Below are 23,270 nucleotides of genomic sequence, written 5' to 3'. Positions count from 1 at the left end.
CCTACCAACTAGATTATTGCTATGCTAAGCAAGTGGTCTCGTAGATTTTCATTGTGACAAATTTTGTTAAACTTGCATGTCACCTATTCCAGATTATTGACTCACATAGCAAAGAATTACACATAATGGAAAGCTCTTCGAAACTAATCAATGTGGTAAGAAAACCGAACATAATAAATAACCAACAACTCGTTAGTTATATAAAACAATAAAATCACAACATAGAGCTCAGGCTTTGTACACTAGGGCAAAAGAATTATATGCAAGCAAACATCAACTTGCCGTAAGACTTCTCTGTTTGAGTTCAATTAGAAAAGAATAATGGAAATTATAAAAATCTATTACAAATCTTCGTCATAGTATCTGTTGCAAAACGTGGGATCTTCCTTATTTCCAAGCCACGGAGTCAATATCATCCCTAGCTTGCTTGTACAATTCAAGCCTTTTAGCTATTTGTGTTCTCTTTTCCATAAGAGCTGGGTCTTCATCCAACATAGCTCCCAATTTCTCCTTCTGCACAATTAGCTCATAAAATCAGTTCTTACCACACACAATGTTGCAATCAACATATGCTTTCATCAATCTTACACCAACAAGCAAGACAAATCGCTAATATTGAGTCTGACTTTGTACATGTTTGGAAATCCATCTACAGTTGATTCTAAAGGCAAAATTAATTATGGGGAGAAGCTTATGTGTCTGGTTGTCAAAATTGCAAGCTGATCCGGACATGCTATATCTTGCTTAAACAATCTTAAAAAGGAAAGTAGCCAGCTTTCTATTGTCTTTTCCACAAAATACTTATACTCCACATGGGCAGTGTACTAAACATGGTTCAATAGTATAAATACCCGGGGAGCCTTAAATGATAGAGATAGTAACTTCATGGCCAATGTTTTACCATGTCCATATCTCTATCAATAGATTCAAATATTTAATCTGGTGAAATAATTAGATTCACCGCATCCGGCGTTTACTACACGTTCTCCGTGATATGAACAAACAAACAATCAATTTGTAAGCTCTCCAAGATACTTGGACCAAGTTCATTAAGTTTTCCATGGATATACAAACTTGTAATATAATTATATAAGTAAACTCAAGCTAGCCCAACACAAGTCCTTATCTATACCATGAAAAGAACAGCTTAAAGGAAATTGTGTCTAAGATGGCAAAAATTTAACCAAAAGATATAAAATCATACCTCCTTCTTCCCAACTTGAACGTAGAAGTAGTTCAGCAATGATCTCTTGGCCTCTCTAACTTGACAATAAACTACGGCCTTTGGTATAGTATTCTTAAGCGTATCACAGACCATGTTAATATATGCATTTACATTTGATCCTGAAACAAGGAGCATGATATATTTTAACAAACAGAATAATCAATGTCCAACTTTACAGATCAGCTTAAACAGTGTCGAACAAAATCCAAAATAAGTAGGAATATGACGAATAAATTAAAACAGCCTTTACTTTTCATAAAGGATGTAAATGTTGAGAGAAGGCTTGTAGAACACTATGTACCAATCTTGCGGAGGTGAGTGTCAGTATAATTGTCCATAGTGGGGGGAGGAGCATTCCGATTTGCATTTGGTGGTCCGTTTGGATTCTTTTCTGGTTCAAGATTAATCTTCCTGAAAAATTCCACTGTAAGATAGCTAGACTCCATATCAACCAACCGTGTAACTGTCTTCCTGCTTTCGTCACGGAATCTTTCTAGAGCGTCATTTGCAGCGGTTGCTATATCATTTGAAAGCGTAGGAAATCTTTTTAATTCCTACATGACATGAATTTGCACACCTGTGAGATTCATTTCCTCGTGTCCTCCCCACGCCCAAAAAAAATAAAAAATATTACGGCGGCCCATCAAAACCTAAAGTGAATGTTCCCAGGTACTATTTACAGGCCTGAGACGGGCACCTAATATCAGTTATTTAGTGCTAAGATATGAATGTCCAGCATCATTATCTCTTGAACATTCACTAATTTTTTCTTCGAAGAAAAGAAACACCATAATCAACACTGACAGAGATGAATTAAATGTTGAATAAGAACAGTCTCATCCAACTTGCATGCATATATTAGAAAAGAACAATGTTATACTCTTTTATGTATATTCCTACAAATCCTCCTTCTACTATATAAAGAATATATTAAATGAAAAAATAAATGCATATGATTTAATGGAAATATAAAAAAATTCAATACTTTCTCCATTTAGTAAATAGAAGGAGGAAGTAGGGAGGATTTAGAACTATTCATTTGAAAAAATGACTTGTCGGAAAGAGTTATATTAATATTGCTTACCTCAGTTTCTGCAATTGACTTCCGTACAAGTTCTTTTAAGACAAAATGGACCTGAAGAATAGAAGCAGAAATCATGTAATTAACAAATGCAAAGAACATAATCTTACCAGGCAATTTAACAAGAAAAAGTAAACAAATGGTTGTTACATAAAATGTGAATGACGAAAACCGTTTTTTTGCAGAGTAAGTTCTTCCTTCTTTCATTCAGTAACAGGAAGAAAAGGAGAATAAAAAACACTGGTAAAAAGTCATCATGTGATAGACTGAAGCCTGCCAAATACCACAATGGGTACGAAGAAAGCTGATTTCAAAGTTACGGTTTTTGGAATTGAAGACAACTGTATTCCAACTTTGGGAAATGATCTATCATCAGAAAAGAGGAGTAAGCAAAATGAATTTGACAGCAGGATTTTAGGAGCATGCAAATTCAGTTTTACCAATGACCATATTTGGACTGATGTGGTGGAAAAGAAGAGGAAATTATGAAGACATTCTTGATAGATGGATTTGTATGCTCATGATAATTTATGATTTAAAAGAATAACATTTGGTCTTGAAGTCCTTCAAAATCACCTCTTGTCATGACTTAGACTGAAAAGATGTACCACTTGAAAGGAGATAAAGCATTCTTTTGAAAAGAATACAAAGCACGTAAAGGTGAAGGATGTTTATATAACCAAGTATTTAATATCTTGTAATTCTACCACGTAGGAGTAAGAGACCAAGAAACAGAATGACAGTCTGTAGCAAAATATAGTAAAGTTAAGAAGATTACAGCATCCACAGAAGCTTCAGCTGGGCCTTTGAAATAGCCGATAGACCCTTCAATAAGTCTTCTATAACCCTGTTCTGGAGCAATGAGATGGGGCTGATACCCATCAGCTTCTGTCACAACTCTCTGCACATTTTTTAAGTTCAGATGACGATCGAAGGGGAGTTTTTTTAAAGCAGCTGGTAATTGGTGATCAAAAACTCCATATATCCGATCACCTCCAGGACGTCTGAAATAGCAGTTGGTGACGTAATCAATTAGATTAGCTCCAAAGGTTAACAGTATAAGCAGGAAAAATAACGTATAAATTCATTCTTTGGAAAAGAAAACAATTGCATAATACAAGGTAATGCTAAGACTTAATACAGAACTTACCCTCCATCTAGGTGTTCCTTAAATACTTTGTCAAAAGCACGACACATCTCTAAAATGGTGTATAGTTGGGCCTACATAAACAAGTAGCACAATTTAGTTCACATGCACAACCAGGAATCGACTACTTTCAAATCTAAGAAAATTAATTTCAGATCTCAGTTCTGACCCCGGAGTCCACAGCAATCGGCCTGCCAATAAGGTCCAACTGGGCATTAAGCTCGTCAATGGTCTTGTTTATTAAGGCAATGATACTAGGTATCTTCTGCCTGATAACTTGTTCCAAATGCTGAAGTCATAAAAGGCGGTTAAAGAAAGGAAAGAAAGTCGGTGATCATAGAATGAATTAGAAAACCATTTAACAATAGTAAGTTTAGTAACATAATAAAAATGCTAGAGAAAATGACTGGAATGAAATAGAAAATACTAATAAAAATGCCTATCAAAAAAAAAACTAATGAAAATACCTGAGATAGAAGCTTAGCAAGATATTCTGAGCCCATTTTATGTGCCAAATGTCCATATTCCGGACTTGTCTCAAAATATTCACGTTCCTTTCTACGAGCAACAATCATATCAACATTTTTATTAATATCAGCTTGTGAACGATTCACAATTCCAACCCATGGGTGCTGCAGTCTGTATGACCTTCCCTCAAGAACCTTCAAGATTCACATGAATAACACCCATCAATTTACACTCACTGATAAACTATAAGTTCACACTTAATTACATTGAAATCAATTGAAGTTATTGAAGACCAAAACAGAAGATAATCATGCAGTTGTTATAGAAATCATACATCAACTGCATTTGTTCCTTTGTCCATAAGATCAAGTTTTGTAACCACACCAAATGTTCTTTCACCTGAAATAATAATAAAAGAAGAAATTAAAAAAAAGACATTGGGAAAAACATAGTGTTTCTTGGAATTCCATGCAGCATAGACAACCATACCTGAAGGATCAACTTCCCTTGCAATTTTTATGGCATCTGAAGTGGCAATATCTTGATTGGCAGGAGAAATAGCTAAGATAATGCAATTTGGCTACACAATCAAAGAACTCAATTAGATAGTTTATGAGAAACATCAGAGAGGTAAATGTTACGAATCAGTTAAGAATCTGGGAAAAAATACAATAGAAAGGGACCATGTTTAAGTTCTCAATATCGTGCTTGTTCAATATTAAATTTTAAATTGTATCTCTAGAGTATAGTTACCTTCTCAATATACGAACGGACCATGTTTTCAATATCTTGAACAATACTGTCCTGTTGTCCCTCTGTCAAAGAAGCCAAAATTTCATTATACATTAGAAATTCTGATGAGTCTTCTCAAAATGCCACTCAATTTGTATATAGTACTGGGAAATATATTAAGGCTTACCTACTGCAACCTTCGTCAACCCAGGAAGATCTATGAGGGTTAAGTTCACAACTGCAGAAAAAGCCCCAAAAAATCATCATTAATCTAATATCTCAAACCATAGAGTCATATGGAAAGAAGGCATTATTAGTGAAGAAGAAAATATGTCTCTTTTGTATTCCCATTTCCCAACAGGGAGGGTGCAAATTAAAAGATAAACTTCATGTTTTTCAGCCAAAAGAAATTATTATTTCCAGATAACCAGCAAGTGCAACACGCCATGAAGATGTTGAGATAAAAGAGAAAATCATATGGATCTCTCCAAATAGGGAGTTGTTCACATTAAATAGTGAGTGGGACCTACATAATTTAGAGGGATCACATGATTTTACCAAATAATAGAGTATTTGAGAGGATGTTACTAGCATTCCTAAATCGTAAAAATACATACAAGGCAATATTACACTATTTGATAAGGCCTCAATCAAATTGCTTCCAAGTTTAATCTATCAATGTTATAAATGGATAATGCAAATACAAACCATTTGGCGAATAAATGCTGAGTTGAATTGGAATGTTAGAAATTGCTTTTGTCTTTCCAGTTATACGATCTGTTTCATCTGCTATTTCCTTCCTCACAGCAGCTGCATGGGCATTAAAGGAACATAAGAAAACCATTTGGTTTGGAATCTACAAAGAATAAACTAATGCATCTGCAAGTCTGCAACCGTGTGTTACTTGTTAGCCATACTGAACAATGGACACATAGACAAACATTGTAAATCCCCAACCACAAACATTCTAAATCCCCAACCACAAACATCATAAATCCTTCAGAGTTTTACATCTTTCCCAACCATAATTGTAGCCTCAATTATCAAGACATGTGGTGAGTATTATAAATCATTCCCAGTTCGAAACTCAGGTTTGTCAGAAACGGAATGAATTTTTGTTGTAACCTACCAATAACTGGTAAATTTTTTACACAAGTGGATAAATCTACCACCCTCTACAAGAGTAAATTATCCATTAAGCTCGATGAAGTCTACTTTGGCTGATGATAGCATATTACTATAAAACGAAATGAAGATTATTTAAGCAGCCATACACGATGCTAGCTACTCATTATTGCACATCTTAGTGAAACAGAAACAGGAAATATCTTGGTTAACAACTTCATTTACCAAAGTCTGTGAATTTCTTTCTTGGCATGTGAAGAAACTCAGCATACTCCTGCTGCCCTTGTTCGACCTTATGAAGTTGCAGCACTAGCGGCCTCCGTGTTACAATACCTTCCAATACAAACAGTGAAAGACAACGTCATAAAGCCATTCATTCAGGGAAACAAAAGCAATCACCCTCCCACTGCCATCAATGAAATAATAATGCACGAAGAAAAAAAAAAGGACCACAGTCATTGATCACCTAGGAGCAGCTATTTGCAGTAAACTTAAAATTTATCAAAAACTTGTTAAACTAGCAACAAACAACTCCTGTATCAAGCTGGATGGTAATAGTTCACCTCAACTTTGAAGCATTTTGTAACCTAAACAGTAACCACTACTACTACTACCCACTAACCCAGCATAGCATCCTTTCTTATATATCTATATGTTTGGGTAAACAATTTAACTAAGCGCTTATGGATCCATAAGCTTATCACATATGAACTTAATCATAAGCTTATTTGGGATGTCTTTTGAAATAAGCTGAAAATAACTTTCAAATATGTGTAAGCGATAATTCATCAGCTGAGAAGCTTGTGAAAAGAGTTTGAAGTTGACATATATTGTTTACTAGTTATTGAACTACATTGTGATTGCTGAATAGATCTCGATGATGAAATGCAGAAAACAGTATGAAAAGAGAGTGAGGTGAGATTACCAGATCCACGAGGCAGAAAATCCCTTCCGACCACACTTTCCAGCACTGACGATTTCCCTGAACTCTGAGATTAACATTCCACATAAAAAATACAAAGGAGTTAGAAATACAAAAGCATTGCTAGTTATGGTTTGAAAAAGGAGGTGGAAAAGAAGAAGATAGAAGATACCTGTCCACCGACGACGGCGACGGAGGGAAGAGCCTCCCAGAGGGACAAGCCCTCACCGCCGTGATCGCCCAAGACGGTGCAGGCTCGTTGGATCTTATTGATAAGACCGATCAAGCTCGTCATCGTCGCCATTTTTGGATGGATCCGAGGGGAAAAACACGGATCGGATCGGATCAGAGGAAATCGGATGGATCAGTGAGATTGAGATTGGGAAGGAATGAAGACGATGATGATGTGAATCGCGAGATGAGTTAATTTGAAATGTGGAATGCGCGTTCAGACATCAACACAACGCAACGCAACAGAAACAAATATGGAAACTAGAGAGAATGCAAATGCACGGACAAAACGAAGATACCAAACTCAAAATAAATAAATAAATAAATAAATTAAACGGTACTTTGTTTATTTTTATTTCATTTCATGTTGGGGGTGAATGGTGATTGGGGTAAATGGTCACTTCACACATGTCCTTAACGTAACAGCTAGTTAGTTCTAAAGTCACCATTCCAAGATTATTGAGCTCTGACATGACATCCACATTCCACAATATTTGAATTCTATTTTGTATGTTCCTCTCCTTTTCAAATTTTAGTTGATGGTAAATTGCTTTTTCATTAGTTAACTCTTCATGGTTTCTGTACGAACCTATCATCAATGAATTTGTGTAAATACATTTATCAAATTTGATTATTACATTATTTATCGTGATATAATAATGACAAGTAGTTTTTTTTTTAATCGACAAGTGGTTAGCACTAACTCAAATGGGATGATTCGAAATAAAATGACATTCATCTTCACCACCATTTCGTGATCAAGCCTCATGACGTAGCAATATTCAATCCTAATAGAATAATAACTCATAATCTCGTATGAAGTGTAGAACAAGAGTTCAATTTTTTAAATAAAGTGTCTATAAAAGCAATATAGTAATCTCTTACAACTCCTCTCACATCCTGCTTAAAAGGAGGTTGTACTCACACGGTAAAATCTAGTTCAATTGGTCAAGTGATATCCATCTAAAAGTAGGATACGATATCAAACACCATTTTGCATTCCCCACATATCCTTCCAAGAAGGAAATCTAGAGATACAAAAGTATACATTTGTTCATATAATGTTTTCCCCTGAATTTCAAGTTTCATAATTGAAAGTTTTTGTTCTTATACATTAGAATTAGAAAGTCTTAAATTCAAGAAGAAAAAACAAATGTTAGAATTTGAAGTTTTGGGCCCACTTTTGTTATGTCAGGCCCAACAAACAGAAATGGGCTAGAAGGAAAGCCCGGATTTGCTCCCCTTCCCTCACTCTCTCCCTGAGCCTCCATTTCATCTTCTTCGATCACTGTTGAAACAAACCACCATTTCATCCATTTCCACTGTTCTTCTGCACTTCCAGTTTCTTCGATTCTTCGCTTCAACCCTCAATCAATGCTCACAAGAAGAAAACTCCTGAACTTATTCACAATCCCCAAGCTAATTTCCCACCATCTCAATGCAGTTCCACACCCCTTTTCTCCAACCCCTAGGGTTTTACTCTTCTACAGAACGCAATCATCATCATCCTCCTCCAATTTCCCTGAATACGAGATGCCCTCTGTAACCTGGGGCGTCATTCAAGGCCGCAAGGAGAAGCTCGTGTCGCGTGTCATCATCTTCGACTACCTCAAGGGTTTGGGAATCATCCCTGATGAATTGCACGACCTCGAGCTTCCTTCCACTGTTGATGTCATGAGGGAGCGCGTTGAGTTTCTTCAGAAGCTGGGTTTGACTGTGGATGATATCAACAATTACCCTTTGATGTTGGGTTGCAGTGTGAGGAAAAACATGATCCCTGTGTTGGGGTACTTGGAGAAAATTGGGATTTCTAGGTCTAAGCTTGGGGAGTTTGTTAAGAGTTACCCTCAGGTTTTGCATGCTAGTGTCATTGTTGAGCTTGCCCCTGTTGTTAAATTCCTCAGAGGGCTTGATGTGGAGAGGCAGGATATTGGGTATGTGCTGCTGAAGTACCCTGAGCTTTTAGGGTTCAAGCTTGAGGGTACCATGAGTACTTCAGTGGCTTATCTTATTAGTATTGGTGTGAATCCTAGAGATATTGGTCCAATGATTACTCAGTATCCTTATATGTTGGGGATGAGAGTTGGGACTATGATAAAGCCTCTCATTGACTACTTGGTTTCTTTGGGGTTGCCTAAGAAGATTTTGGCAAGGATGTTGGAGAAGAGAGCTTATATACTTGGGTATGATCTTGAAGAAACTGTGAAACCAAATGTGGATTGTTTGGTCAGTTTTGGGGTAAGGAAGGAATGTCTGCCTTCCATTATTGCTCAATACCCTCAGATTCTCGGGCTTCCTGTTAAGGCGAAAATGTCTTCGCAGCAGTACTTTTTCAGTTTGAAGCTGAAGATTGATCCTGAAGGGTTTGCGAGGGTGGTGGAGAAGATGCCACAGGTGGTTAGCCTTCACCAGAATGTGATCATGAAGCCTGTTGAGTTCCTCCTCGGTAGGGCGATTCTGTCGCAGGATGTGGCTAGCATGGTCGTCAAGTGTCCTCAGTTAGTTGCGCTGCGAGTTGAGCTCATGAAGAACAGTTTTTACTTCTTCAAGACTGAGATGGGGAGGCCCGTAAAAGAGCTTGTAGAGTTCCCTGAATACTTCACTTATAGTTTGGAATCCAGGATTAAACCCAGGTACCAGAGGTTAAAGAGCAAGGGGATAAGGTGTTCTTTGAATTGGATGCTGAATTGTAGTGACCAGAGATTTGAAGAGAGATTGCAGGGTAATTACATTGAATCTGAAAGTGTCGGTCCATCGTTCTTTATGGGGGGGAAATTAGAGCTACCTGGCAATGCGATATTGTCAGATGAAGAAGAGGAGAGTGATGATGAAATGCTATATAGACGAACTGTTTCTCTTTAGCTTAACAATACATATATTGTTTTTTTGCTACTATAGTTGCAATAATTACAATGTATAATTGTCATCAAATGAGTACAATGATTTCTATCTTTCAATTTTATTTTATTGTTACATTCCATTGTTGCCAATAATCGGCATTTGAAGTTTTCTACATGTTCATTATGCACTTGGAGGCGTAGGATGTTCTGAAACAAAGATAACATGCAGTACATGTTAGTTATCTTGCCCTCAACTTTCTCCCTTGTACTTCATTTCAATATATTTCATTTGTTTATCAAAAAAAAATCAAGGTCAATTTAAGACAAGGCGGCCTCTACAATGTCACTTGTTGGAGTAGCCAAGAACTAATGGTTTGATGTGCTTGGTGGTCTGAGCTTTGACAATTGAAATTGGATTAATATCAGCCGAAAGAAATCAGATTCACCACAATTCACTGTTTCAAATAATGTAAAAAATAAAGTAATTTACCAAAAAATATAGTTTAAAAATAAATTACCAACATGAGGTTAGGGTTTTCTGCGACAGAAAATTAATACAATGCAAAAGCCGTCACAGATTCGGACGATGACATTTGCGACGGAACACATCCCTCTCCAATTTCCTCGCTAAATTCACCTATCTGTTATGGATTGTGACGGACTTCCTGTTCGTCGCAAAAAATCTGACAAGATTTTGCATAGTTTTCTTCGCAAAGTTCACCTGGTTTATCTGGATTTTGTGACGGACCTTCTGTCCGTTGCAATAAACGCTGACAAGATTTTGTGACCGATAATATTTCTCTCTAACTTCCGTCGCTAAATTCATCTGGCATAAGGATTTTGTGACGAACTTTCTGTCCGTCGCAAAATAGTAAAGGATTTATTTTCGTGAACAAGCTGACAAGTATTTTTGTGACGGATATATAATCCATCGCAAAAAAAATTAACAAGGATCTTGCAACAGTTTCATTTTCTAATTAATTTCTTTTCCCAACCAAAATTACCCATTGATAAATTACTTTTTTGGCTAAATAGTTTCACTTTTTATAGTACTTTTTAAAAATCCCCCAATTCACTTTATGCTCTTCAAGCGATGATAGATGTTTGACCATGAGTGGTGATGTCATCTAGTTAAGAGATCATGCGAGTAGCAAAGAGAAGTCATCAAGGTGAGGAGGGAGAGTGGACTCTGGACAATGCTAGTGAGGTGATGTAACCATGCTAGGTAATGAGATTCAAAAATGAATGAATGTTAGTGGAAAAAATTTAGGCTTCATCCATCTAGCTAGTTAATTGTATATCAACCGACTAAAAGGCTGAAATTATATATATATACCATATTCTAAGCAAGCTATTTGTTGATGGAATAAACGCAAACTGGTTATTGAAAGTGATTTTGATGGGTACTCCCTATTACAGGAATAAAAAATGTAGTTTCATAAATGGAACATTAAAATATTACAAAGCAATTTTCCTACAATACTTGTTTGATTTTAAATCTCGTTGGCTACTATTTGAATAAGAGGTGGTAGGTAATACATACATGGTTTGAAGTTATTAACCTTGTAACTTTAACAACAGAGAAATAATGAAAAAGCAGCACCCCACGCTTCACTCAAACATGAAATCAGCGTAAACTAAGAGAGTATTACACAACCAAATAAGCTTAGATCTTGATCTGTTTACAAAGCTATTAACAAACCTGAACCAACACAATCACACTATCTGCGTATTACAAATATCAACCGCCAAAAAGAGGGAAGATAAATAAAGCTACCTATACAACCACACAGCCACTCAAAGAAAAGCTGAAAGTTAGTTCCGAGTTAATCGTCTTCCTTTGCCTGGCTTCCTAGCCGATCTCTCTCTCTCTCTCTAAGCAGAGAGCACCACAGTCTAGGTCAGATGCATACTTCTTTTCTTACCCTCAATCCATGGCTTATATCATCAACAACTGTCGTCGGATACGCCAGTTACAATCTCATAATCAATTGGGGGAAAAACGACAAAAGTAAAACAGAAATAAACAAGGGCAGAAGAATGATGCTATGGAAGTTCACTTCATAGTGCCGGCGCAAGAGACCTATTGTCATTGGGTGCTGCGTGTTAGCCCTCCCCGTGCCCCATTTCTGCACAGATATAAGATTGCCCATCAGTCACCCAAGTTATTGGGGAAAGCAGAAACATGAGAAACAAAAGGCAGTAAGATTTGAAATTTCAATCTTAGTTAGCAACACAAATATCAAATAGTTCACATCCCAAATCCCTATTGTTTTGCTTCATAAATCTGAACCGGTCCCAGTCTAACTTCAACAGGGGCACACTTACGAGTCTGGATAAATAAAGATTACACAATATCAGGAAAGAGATCCTTGACCTGACCCAGAGCATTGCAACAATCAGATTCCATGAGCACTGATCATATTACTTATAAGTAAATAATATTTACCCTTCTTTAAATCTAAAGTGAGAGCTCAATATTAAGGATATCTAGTTAAGCTGAATACTATTAATTATCTACCTTCTTGAGTGCATTTTTTTACCCACTTATTTTTTGTATGATTGTAATTGCTCAATTGTTTGGATAATATGAAGAGAAAAGAGGAGTTCTATGTGATAATCATTTGCACAAAACAACAAGCCATAGCACATCATTAAATAAATTGCACAAGAATGTGATAAAAAGGACAGAAATAAAAGTACCTCCCGGAAACAAGCTGATGCTGAGCACTGTTCATAGGGCCCTTTACACTGCTGAAACGCTTTGATCTGCTATCTTGTTCTTTCTCTATACGCATTGCAGCTACCTCCTTCTCCATGGAAGCTACTTCCCTTCTCATCTTCTTTGCCTCAACTTCCATGGCTTTGGTCAATGTATCCACTTTCTTCGCTAGCATCTGGCAGAAAATAGTCATCTCAACAATTAGCTAAGATTAAATTGATCAATTAGAAGTCTAAGACTGAAATCCAAAACAAGTAGAAATAAAATCCTGGCCAGATTAGCTAAGATTACATTTGTCAATTAGCTAAGATTACCTCAATGGCATCATCTTTGTCTTTTAGGCTTTGATCTTTTTCATGACCAGCTTTTCTCAAGGCCAAGACCTCTTTCTGCAGCAAATCATACAAAACTCCTGGAACATTATCCTCCACATCTACTACTGGGGGCTCATTTGGCTTATCTGAATTTCCTTTCCAATTGTCTTTTTCCTCTTTGTCTTTGGTCCTTTCAGAAGACTGGTTAAATGAGGAACTTGGAGGCTTTCCATTCAGAAGAATTTTACTCCTTTCTAGTGATCTTGAGCCACCGTCAAAAGATTTAGATGTGCCTTTAGCATTCTTCAAAACTGTGCTGGAGGACACAGAGGGCTTTAGTTGAAAGGATAATGTTCTCTTAGGTAGAAACCCGTTGGAAGTTAGTTTGGAGATGTTATCAGCTCCACCTAGAGATTGACGTCGAGAAGGCCCATTGCTAACACATCTTCCCTCTGAGGTGCCGCGATTAATACTGTTAGAAGTTTCTCTCAAAGTCTCTTGAAGCACTTTAAGCCGTAATTGATATTTTTCCTGAAAATAGTAAAAGGTTTACCTTGAGTAACGGCAGAACTTATCTTCTAAGTTAATACATGCAGGCTGTAAAACCAGATTATTACTTTTAACTGTGCTTCGGACTTTGAAGTACGCTCAGCTATAGCAAGCTTATCTCGAAGTTGCTGCATCTCTCCCTGCAAGCAAGGACATAGTTTGGTAAAAATGAAGAAACCAGGTTTATGTGAAGCCAGATGCAGGAAAATTTATTGTACCAAAAATAAAACAAGAAAGAAACGAAAAAAAGATTAAATACAAAGGACTGAGAAATACTACCCACCTGTAAGAATCGTCGTTCTTCAAGCCATTGTTTGACAGGCATCACTTTATCATTAGCATCTTTCCATTCATTTGCTACTGCTACAGCTACTCTGTTAGCTGATACCTTGGCACGAGCCAACTCCCGATCAAGAGTTTTTCTTTCTTCCTACAATATCAAGCAAAAAGTGTTTTAGTTGAGATGCTCTTAACAAAAGCAATAAATAATAATGAGTAAATCAACTGGAAGAGCGAACTTGGTGAAAATAACACATTACATTCATTTCTTGAACTTTCCTCTGATAATCTCTCACAGCATTAGCAGCTGCACCCCCTGCAAGAACAGCCTCTTCTAGTTCCCTGACAGTTTGAGTAAGCTTTTCAACCTCTGCCACCTTCAGTCTATGCATTTTGTCCAAAATTTTATTTTCTTCCTGTGAGAGATGTTGACAATACAAGGTATAATAAGTTACATTATTAATTTATTATGGTTATGATGTACTTTAAAAGAGTGACATCATACAAGATTGCAAATACCTGGCAAATCTCAATCTGTTTCATTAGCTCTTGATTTTTATTTTGGAGATCATCCACCATGGAGGCCTTAGCCAAGGCAGCCTTAACAGTCCTCTCCGCTTCAACAAGTGCTGCTTCTTTAGATTTGGTAAGACGATCTAAAGCTTTGTTATCGTCTTGAAGTTTAGCAATCTGCAAGAGACAAATCAAATGAAACAATGACATAAATCACCCTTTATTCAGTATTTTCTGACAGGAATTACCATTTGAAGTAAAAGAAGGTCATACCTCTTGTCGAGCAAGCTTGAGTTCAGCCTCTAGAGGAGCAAGAATGGCCTCTATAGGAGGCATGTCATCATCCTTCTGAGCAGCATGGACCCTTCGAAGAGTGGCTTCAGCTGCAAACTGAGCAGCCATTGACGCTTTCTTCTCATCATTGATTTTCTTTATTTCAAGATTCTGCAAAGAATACTCAGTTCAGTCAACACATCACATGCTGGAAAAATAAAATTACTCATTCCTAAAGTTGATAGAGGCTCAAGTCCAAGCAATACTTTGCTTTCTAGAAGAGATTCTGTTAACTTCAGCTTCCCATCAATCCTTGACAATTCTTCAGTAAGCTACAATACAGGAAGAAAAAAAACAGAAAATAAAGTCAAATTTCAAGTTGACTCAGTAACTAAACCATGAATTAAGAAGCAGCATTAACATGAACAAGTGAAATTATGGCAAATCATCAAGTTCTCAGAGTAACCAATCATTTATGTAAACAATGCAAAGAATGATTTAAGCAAATGAATTTTTGAAATGATTACAACAAAATCAGCCAAAACAAAATCACTGCATAAATATATGATACTAAACCAATTGCATAATGACTCTATTATAAAATGTATATCATAAACACTAAAAGCAAACTCAAATCAATATCATCAAGAAGTAAAAACCTCCTAAATTAGCAAGACAAGTTTGCATTACAGTAGCATGATCATTATAGAAATTCATAATTAATGCAATGAATTCAACGAAGCTAGAAAATCAGAGGTTACCTCTTCAACAGCCTTTTCTCTGAGCCGTTCAGATTGCCTCAAGGCTTTGATCTCCGCCTGAGCTTCAGATAATTCTCTGTCCTTATCTGCAACCACACAGACACACACGCCACCACAGTCAACAACAAATCAACAACACGAAGCAAAAAAAAATCAAGCGAAAAACTCTTCAGATCGAACCGCATTTTCACACCTTTGACTTCATTCTCAAGCCGATTGAGCTCCAACTTCACCGGATCCGAACCGTGAAGCAAGTTCATGAACTCATCCGCATCCAAACTCGGCCTCCTCGACGGCACTCGCCTCCGCGACGACGACGAGCTCTTCCCTTCCTTGAACGATCCAGACATCGCCAGCGGCGCCGCCTCAAGTCCACCTTCGCCGGAGTACTCCGCCATAGCCGATCTAACCGATGCCGGCGCAATCACTCACATCCAGATTCTCCTCCTACCTCTGAAGATCCGAAATGCAGCAACGAAAACGTGACGGTGGTTTTAGAGAGAGAATTAGAGAGAATTTCAGTTTCATAGTTTATGGTTGCTTCTCTCTCTAGCTTGTGAATTTAAATCTGGGCTTTGAGGATTTGTTTTTTGTTTTTTAATTTAAATTTATTTTGTTTGAATGAGTTGTTGTTTCCTGGTTATAGTGAAGAGAGAGTGATAGTGAGATTGATTTGATTAAACAAATCTGAGTGATCAGTGTATACAGCTAGCACAGTTTAAGATTAAGCAGACCAATACTGAGTGAGTGAGTGACACAGAAACACACTAACTAGTTATAACTCTTTCTCTCTAATCAATTATTAATGCCTCTATCTAATCTAATCTAATGCTACTTATATCTTCTATATCTATATATATATATATGTAAAGCTCACTTGAGCTATACATATTAAATGCATTAAATAATGTAAGTTAAACAAATTTCTATTCAACTTTTCAATTTCTCATATTTTAAATTAAATATTAATATTATTTTAATTATTAATTACTACATGAGGAATTTCTTTTAAGTAATAATAATAACTGAAAGTGACTAGCTTTACAAATAAAAAAATTTGATTTATTTGTGCTTCCTAAAATAAATTTGATAGTTAATAGTAATTTATTTATTTTTGAAAGCAAAAAATATTTATATTAAAAATGAATAAATTTGTCTAAGTCATTAGCTATTCAACTACCCACTAAAATGTATAACTCAATTGAAATTTATTATAAATACAAAAAAAAATTTGTATTATACATTAAACTAAACTAAAAACTGATTAATAAATATTTTAGATCAATTAGTTAGTCAACTAATTTTCATGTTTATTGTATAAGGTAAAATAGAACATGACAAAAGTGTCTTGAAACATAACACTTTAGTTCTCTAAAAAAGAATGAAAAAATGAAACAAGACACTCTAATAAAAAAACTACACTTTTATTCGATAGGAAGGTTAATACGAGTTAATATCATGATTTAATTAGATTAATTTAAAAAAAACATATTAGTCATAGTCATTTATTTTTTAATTTAATTATCATAAAAAAATTAATTAATACATTAAGCAGTAAAATCTTTCTACCTTTGTAGTAAAATGAAGGAAGCAATAGCAAATTTCTTTGTAATAATATATTCAACTACCTAAATTGAATAATAATATTCATAAGCATAAAAATTTACTTGAATTTTGCATTAGGGAAAAATAACTAAAATTAAACTTGATTAATGACAAAATAATGTTATCAATAAATAATTTAGATAAAATTGTTTAAATTAAAAAATGATGCTATATGGTATTTACTATTAACTATAACGTATGTGTATTTTATTTGAAGAAACAATCTCAATATAATTTACGGTCTTTCCTTTTTGCGATGTTCGCGGTCTTTTATTGCCGCCAGCGTTGGTTGGTTTGTATAGCCTGCTTAAGAGAGTTTTGCTCTCAAGCCTTTTGATATTATATTAATATATATTTTTATCTTTCAAAAAAATATTAGTAAAATTGATTTTGAGCAAGGTTAATAGAGAAAAACGTTGTGACCAAAGTTGAATAAATATAAATTTACTACATAATACTTAATCTATTTAATCTATATCTTATTATAGTTGAAAAAGATGAAATTGCTTTATTTTTCTCAATTTTAACATGTGTAAACCTGTTTGGGAAATTGTGATTGCCCTTCCCAAAAAATGACTTTCTCGGTAAAAAGTACACAAAAATGGTACAACAATTTTTTTGATGGGATTAAAAACTTATTGCTTAGTTTTTTTTCAAATGGACTGTATTATTCTCACATTATTAAATAAGTAAATAATTAAATTTTTAAAATGATATTATTAAATATTAATTAGTAAATTTTTTGAAATTATTGAATTGTTGAACACAATTATTATTGTTTATTTTAAAATAAAAACTATTTTAATATTTATGTAATAATTTAAATTATAATCATTGTTATTTAATGTTAAAAATGTTGTAAACAAACCCGTGCAACGCACGGGTATAATATCTAGTATATTAGTAAAGCTCACTTGAGCTAAGTATTAAGTACAAATACAAATATGTATTAAACCATAAAAGCTCACATACCTTTATATTAAATACATTAAAAAATAAAATATTTAATAAACTAAAAACTGAAAAAAATTGTATTATAAAAACCTATTCAACTACTTATATTAAATAACAACATTCATAGACTTAAAATTGACTTGAGCTTTGCATATAACAACATTCATAGACTTAAAATTGACTTGAGCTTTGCATTTGACAAATTTAAAAAATCAAAATAAAAAACAAAATAATATTTATTAATAAATAATTTAGATAAAATACTTTAAAATAAAAAAAATTCTATCAATATATATCTATCTATATTGTACTTGGGGCTCTTATTTCCCAAAGTAATTATTTATATATATATATATATATATATTTGGTTTTTCCAAAAAAAATATATATCTATATATATTAGTAAAGCTCACTTGAGCTAAGTATTAAGTACAAATACACATGTGTATTAAACCATAAAAGCTCACATACCTTTATATTAAATACATTAAAAAATAAAATATTTAATAAACTAAAAACTGAAAAAAATTGTATTATAAAAACCTATTCAACTACTTATATTAAATAACAACATTCATAGACTTAAAATTGACTTGAGCTTTGCATTTGACAAATTTAAAAAATTAAAATAAAAAATAAAATAATATTTATTAATAAATAATTTAGATAAAATACTTTTAAAATAAAAAAAATTCTATCAATATACATCTATCTATATTATACTTGGGGCTCTTATTTCCCAAAGTAATTATTTATATATATATATGTATATATATATATATATTTGGTTTTTCCAAAAAAAAATATCTATCTATCTATATATATATTAGTAAAGCTCACTTGAGCTAAGTATTAAGTACAAATACACATGAGAACCTACATACATTAGTAAAAAAACTGGTGTTTTAATGAGATAGCTTAGTGAGTGAATGAACGGGTAGTGGAAACTTGTGCACTAATGATTTTAGTTTTAAACTTAATAAATATCAAATGTATAAGCAAAAGAGTAACATCCATGCCAAAAGTGTAACAGACCACAAAGTTATATCTGCAAATGGTTTTAACACAGTACCTTTTTTTTTTTGAGAAACAAATATCATGGATTAATAAAAAAGAGCCTTGGGAACAAACTCTCCCAAGTAAGATAAAAGAGTACTAGCAAATACAACAGAAATACAAACACAAAGGAAATTAACAAAACATCAGCAACAGACTAGAGGAAAAAGAAAATAAAAGAGAAGGAAAAACAAGGCAGCAACGCAAGACAACAAAGGCCCACGGGAAACACCAGTAGAAAAGGACAAAAAAAGCAAGAAAACAACCAAGAAGCCAAACAGCAAAGGCACCACATCCGCTACACCCGCAAGCTAGCCTCAGCACCAAAATCAGAGAAAAAACAAGGCTGCAAAGATGGACAGAGGAAGGTCAGAGAACAGATTCAGAGTGCCACCACAGATCAGAGCCTCTGTTAAGCACAGTACCTTAAATTAAAATCAAATTTAATGTTAATTTTAAACTAATATCAATTTAGTCCAAGAAAAAAAACTATTAACAATAAAGCATACTTCCGCCAAAATTAATCTTGATATGCAATGGTCTTAGTTTGCAGTCCAATTTTCTGCAGGAATATATGTCTATTTTTCTTAAACTCACAAACTCTTAGATTTCGTTAACATAGTAACTCCGAAGAAAAACTAACATTAAATTAAAAATAGTGGCATGATGGCAATACCAGTGTCAAAACCTTAATAAAATTGTTAATGTCAGGAGACTATTCAACTATCTACATTAAATAAATAAAAAATGAAATGTAGTATATTGAACCATGCATCTATTATATCTCTATATAAACAAACCAGTGAAATCACTCACAAACTCAAATTATTCATATTTCTTAGACTTCAGCTGCTGGTGAGAAAAAAAAGACAATTGTCTCTAACTACTTCAACAAGTATGTCATTTTTAATTATTTTAGTTAATTTCAAAATTGCTTTTTTAAATTACTCATTCTTATTTCTTTATTGCAGGAGAAAGATCATCAACAACAACAAGAAACACACATTACTTAGTGATATATCCCCGTTGCAGATGATTGAAAAATAAAACTGTGAGTTTCACATATATGGTAATTTACTAAACAATTCTTCTCATTCAATTGAAATCATACAAATATATCATCATTTCTATATTTATATGACACAAATCAGTAACAAAGTGTGAGCCACATAAATTTATATACTGCACTAGAAAGATAAGTGTAAAATGTAGTACTCACTATATTCTTGATAAGAAATAGGAATCTTTCACTCCTCAATATTGTCATATTATGAAGAAAAAAATAGCAACTTAATCATTCAAAGGGAACAAATGACGTCCATCCTGCAGTTAGATAGAATCTATTTTTTATGTTCGTGGAAGTGATTTTAAAAGAACTTCTATGCCACCAGCAATGGTAAACAACCACATCAATCTTGATAAAAAAAATTAGCACAACTGATAACATCACTGCAATGACTAAATCAATATAAGAAAAAAAAATAGTAGACTACCACGTTCATTTCAATACTAATCTAATTAAGTAATTAAATTTCTTTTATATAAAAAAAAAACTACTCTCATTTCAATCTCAATAGAAATCTACCTATTTTTTCTTCCGATGAAGCAAAAAAAAAAAGAAATCTACCTGTTTAATCCTTTTTTCCCTTATTAGAGAAAGAAAGTGTGAGAATATCATAACTCAATTATATTTAATTATACATATATTCTAAATCTTCTTCTAACTAATAACTTTATTACCTTTCTGCAAATTTAAATATTACAATTAAAAAATAAAATAAAAAACGAACCCGTGCAACGCACGGGTTTAATTTCTAGTATATATGTAAATGAGACTTGAGTTTTTTGCACTCCTCTACATTAAATCATCCCTCATCTCCTATGTTTGTTGTATAAGGTAGAACATAACATAACACTTTAGTTCTTTAAAAAAGTGTGAAACAAAAAAGAATGAAACAAACACTCTGATAAAAAAAAATTACACTGATGTTTAAACTTCGCTGAAAGAGTTAACTCCACCAATATGTGAAAATTCTTGGCTCGAGCAGGATTGTCTATAAAGGAGGATTCCTCTGAATTAGGAGGATACATGTAAGCAAAAAAAAAACAGTTAAAAATTATTTGTTTGTGGTAGGAAGTTTAATATGAGTTAATATAATGATTTAAAAATATTTTTACTTAAAAAAAAATGAAAAATATATTAGTCACCATTTTTTATTTAATTAACGTAAAAAAATTCATGAAGTACATTAAGAAGTAAAAGGATCCTGTATTAAAATACATGAATAAATAACAAAAATTTTAACTCTTTTTTGATAATCTGAATTGTAATTTTCTTGGTTCTAAACACAGTTATTATTTTTTATTTTATAATAAAGATATTTTAATATTTATGTATTAATTGAGGGATAGTCGTTTTATACAATGTTAAGAATGTTGTAAATAAACCAGTACAACATGTTATATCTATTGTATAAGAACATTGTAAGTAAACCCGTGCAACGCACGGGTATTATATCTAGTGTAAACAGGTAGCGTACTGCGCACTCCATGCAACATGGGTCGGCGCAGGATAGACAATGGGATGGGCCCCATCTGATTAGAAGCTTAGCTTAGCTGGTAAAACGTGTTTGGACAGACCATTAGCATGTGTAGGATTTAATGAAGAATGAACCCATCAAAGTGGATGATGCTTCTGGATTTAGAGTAGAATGTTTTGTTTCATTCTCAAAGTTGAATGCCGTGGTGACTCGGAGAATTGTTTTAATTTATGTCATTTTGTGGTATTAGGGGATTGTTTCATTGTTCTTGAATTGGTAATCACTGGTAGGTGTCGTGGATGAACAAGAGACTAATTAATAGCATTTCAGGGTTGATAAGATAATTAGACTAATTAATATTAGCATTTGAGGGTACAAAATATAATTAGACTAGCTAATAGTATTTGATGTAGATGCGATAATAGTGGTTTTTACCAATGAGTAGAAAAGACCATTTATACTTCTGAGATACCGGGAAGAATAGAAAAGTTCTATATTTTGCATGAATATCACAATATTTATTGTATGAGGTTAGAGTAAACCTAGTTATGCAATTACGTCCTATTTTAGGTGGTTTTCTATTGATATTCTTTGCTTAAGGTTGGTGGCTGGGAGTTAAAGAGTTCTTATGCAATGTTGGAAAGAAGGTTCAGTTAATGTAATGATGATCATCAACAAATTTCTACATCTCCTCGGGTTCTATGGGTGAAAAGGTGTTTTAACTGTCAATATCCTCCAAAGTCTAAAGTGAGATTAATATCCTCCAAAATGAGTTTCTTTGATCTAATTTGAAGTTTCTAACTTCAAATTTTCACTTTCTCGCTTTACTGTCAAATTTGGATTATGTTTGCCTTAACAATGAAGTGAACATGTTCTCACAGGATTGATATGCCCATTTGCGAATATATTCTATAATATACTGTCATTCTACCCCTTCATCACGCAATAACTATAAGTACAAATCCTCTATTACACTCAAGAATTAACAGACTAGTACAACTCTTTGGAAAAATGAAGGCGACCTTTAATACTATGTCGCGAAAGTGTCTACTTTAGCTAGCGCTTACATCTTACATTGTAATTTGTTAATCATCTTATTATAAATGGTCTTGAACAACGCTTTGCATAACTCAATACTACAGGGAAAATTACTATTCAAGAATGATCTTCAAAATGGTGCTTTGTTACAAACTTGAGAGCCTGTAGTTTGTATCGTAAAGGCAACTTCATACGTAGCAAATGAGATAGATGCTCACAGCCTTCATCACATGGTAGGGCCTTCCACGATTGAAAGCACCGTCACAAAAGAATGAAAGGGCCACTAAATTGTATTCGCCAAACAACACAATGTGTGTTTGAAACAAGATAAACTCAAACTGAAAAGTACTTTACCAAATCCATAGAAAAAGTTCAATTTGGAATAGCGAATTGTGAACTTCAATTCAACAAACCAATATACATACATGTTTGCAGTCGGATTCCACAAAGGCATAGCCAGGAGGAATGTATCGCATTATTATTGGTGAACCATGTTCTGGTCCCATGTGGGTTAGACTCATCAAAACTTCTTTGAGCTTATCTACTAATGGGATGAGTTTCAGTAGGTGCTCTTTCATTTAGATCCAAGGATAGGTAAAGAAATTTCTCTGGCATATTGATGTTCATAATAGGGTAGTCATGAACGTCACTAAACACGAACAAACAACAATCAAGAAAAACAAATAATTAACCCAAAATTCTAATTGAAAACATCATAGTTCTTTCTCAAGGAATATATAATCAAATAATTATCCCAAAATTCTAAATGAAAACATCATAGTTTCTTTCCCTAAAGGATAGCATCCCCATGACATGAACGTCACAGTTTCATCACAGAAAAACAGATATGCTTTAGTTAAATCCAAATCCAACAAAAAAAAATAATTGGATTTTA

The 23,270-nt window shown here is 33.9% G+C and overlaps 3 protein-coding genes across 3 annotated transcripts; 1 reads left to right on the top strand and 2 right to left on the bottom strand.

Moving 5' to 3' along the window:
* Nucleotides 1-171: 171 nt before the first annotated feature.
* Nucleotides 172-7,227, bottom strand: LOC130711647 (phragmoplastin DRP1C). The gene is made up of 16 exons (XM_057561348.1): nucleotides 6,873-7,227; nucleotides 6,704-6,767; nucleotides 6,004-6,111; nucleotides 5,362-5,463; nucleotides 4,841-4,891; nucleotides 4,675-4,736; nucleotides 4,411-4,501; nucleotides 4,256-4,320; nucleotides 3,921-4,115; nucleotides 3,623-3,742; nucleotides 3,457-3,527; nucleotides 3,085-3,310; nucleotides 2,310-2,360; nucleotides 1,527-1,779; nucleotides 1,205-1,344; nucleotides 172-513 (listed from the first exon to the last, which is right to left on the bottom strand). Exons 1-16 carry the CDS (start codon nucleotides 7,002-7,004, stop codon nucleotides 388-390), a joined length of 1,857 nt encoding a protein of 618 aa, XP_057417331.1. The 5' UTR covers nucleotides 7,005-7,227; the 3' UTR covers nucleotides 172-387.
* A 965-nt stretch (nucleotides 7,228-8,192) lies between these two features.
* Nucleotides 8,193-9,909, top strand: LOC130711646 (transcription termination factor MTERF4, chloroplastic). Its single transcript, XM_057561347.1, has one exon. The coding sequence runs from the start codon at nucleotides 8,306-8,308 to the stop codon at nucleotides 9,791-9,793; it is 1,488 nt and encodes a 495-aa protein (XP_057417330.1). The 5' UTR covers nucleotides 8,193-8,305; the 3' UTR covers nucleotides 9,794-9,909.
* A 1,472-nt stretch (nucleotides 9,910-11,381) lies between these two features.
* On the bottom strand, nucleotides 11,382-15,964 carry LOC130711644 (microtubule-associated protein 70-2-like). Its single transcript, XM_057561346.1, has 11 exons — nucleotides 15,376-15,964; nucleotides 15,183-15,268; nucleotides 14,688-14,753; nucleotides 14,422-14,592; nucleotides 14,155-14,325; nucleotides 13,896-14,051; nucleotides 13,640-13,786; nucleotides 13,425-13,496; nucleotides 12,808-13,338; nucleotides 12,475-12,668; nucleotides 11,382-11,900 (listed from the first exon to the last, which is right to left on the bottom strand). The coding sequence occupies exons 1-11, from the start codon at nucleotides 15,578-15,580 to the stop codon at nucleotides 11,861-11,863; spliced, it is 1,839 nt and encodes a 612-aa protein (XP_057417329.1). The 5' UTR covers nucleotides 15,581-15,964; the 3' UTR covers nucleotides 11,382-11,860.
* Between the last annotated feature and the right edge of the window lie 7,306 nt (nucleotides 15,965-23,270).

Source organism: Lotus japonicus, chromosome 4 (assembly GCF_012489685.1).
Source record: "Lotus japonicus ecotype B-129 chromosome 4, LjGifu_v1.2".
NCBI classification, from domain to species: Eukaryota; Viridiplantae; Streptophyta; class Magnoliopsida; order Fabales; family Fabaceae; genus Lotus; species Lotus japonicus.
This window is presented reverse-complemented; position numbering and strand designations above follow the sequence as displayed.

Bases quoted from the DNA above. Each gene is read 5' to 3' on its own strand.
- LOC130711646 (XM_057561347.1), top strand. From the start codon at position 8,306: ATGCTCACAAGAAGAAAACTCCTGAACTTATTCACAATCCCCAAGCTA.
- LOC130711647 (XM_057561348.1), bottom strand. From the start codon at position 7,004: ATGGCGACGATGACGAGCTTGATCGGTCTTATCAATAAGATCCAACGA. The intron at 6,768-6,872 runs GTATCTTCTATC...TGTTAATCTCAG, and splicing joins TCGCCGTCGTCGGTGGACAG to AGTTCAGGGAAATCGTCAGT. The intron at 2,361-3,084 runs GTAATCTTCTTA...TCTATTCTTCAG, and splicing joins CTGAAGCTTCTGTGGATGCT to GTCCATTTTGTCTTAAAAGA.
- LOC130711644 (XM_057561346.1), bottom strand. From the start codon at position 15,580: ATGGCGGAGTACTCCGGCGAAGGTGGACTTGAGGCGGCGCCGCTGGCG. The intron at 13,787-13,895 runs GTAATGTGTTAT...TTGATATTGTAG, and splicing joins GGAAAGTTCAAGAAATGAAT to GAAGAAAGAAAAACTCTTGA. The intron at 13,339-13,424 runs GTAATAATCTGG...TACTATTTTCAG, and splicing joins AGTCCGAAGCACAGTTAAAA to GAAAAATATCAATTACGGCT.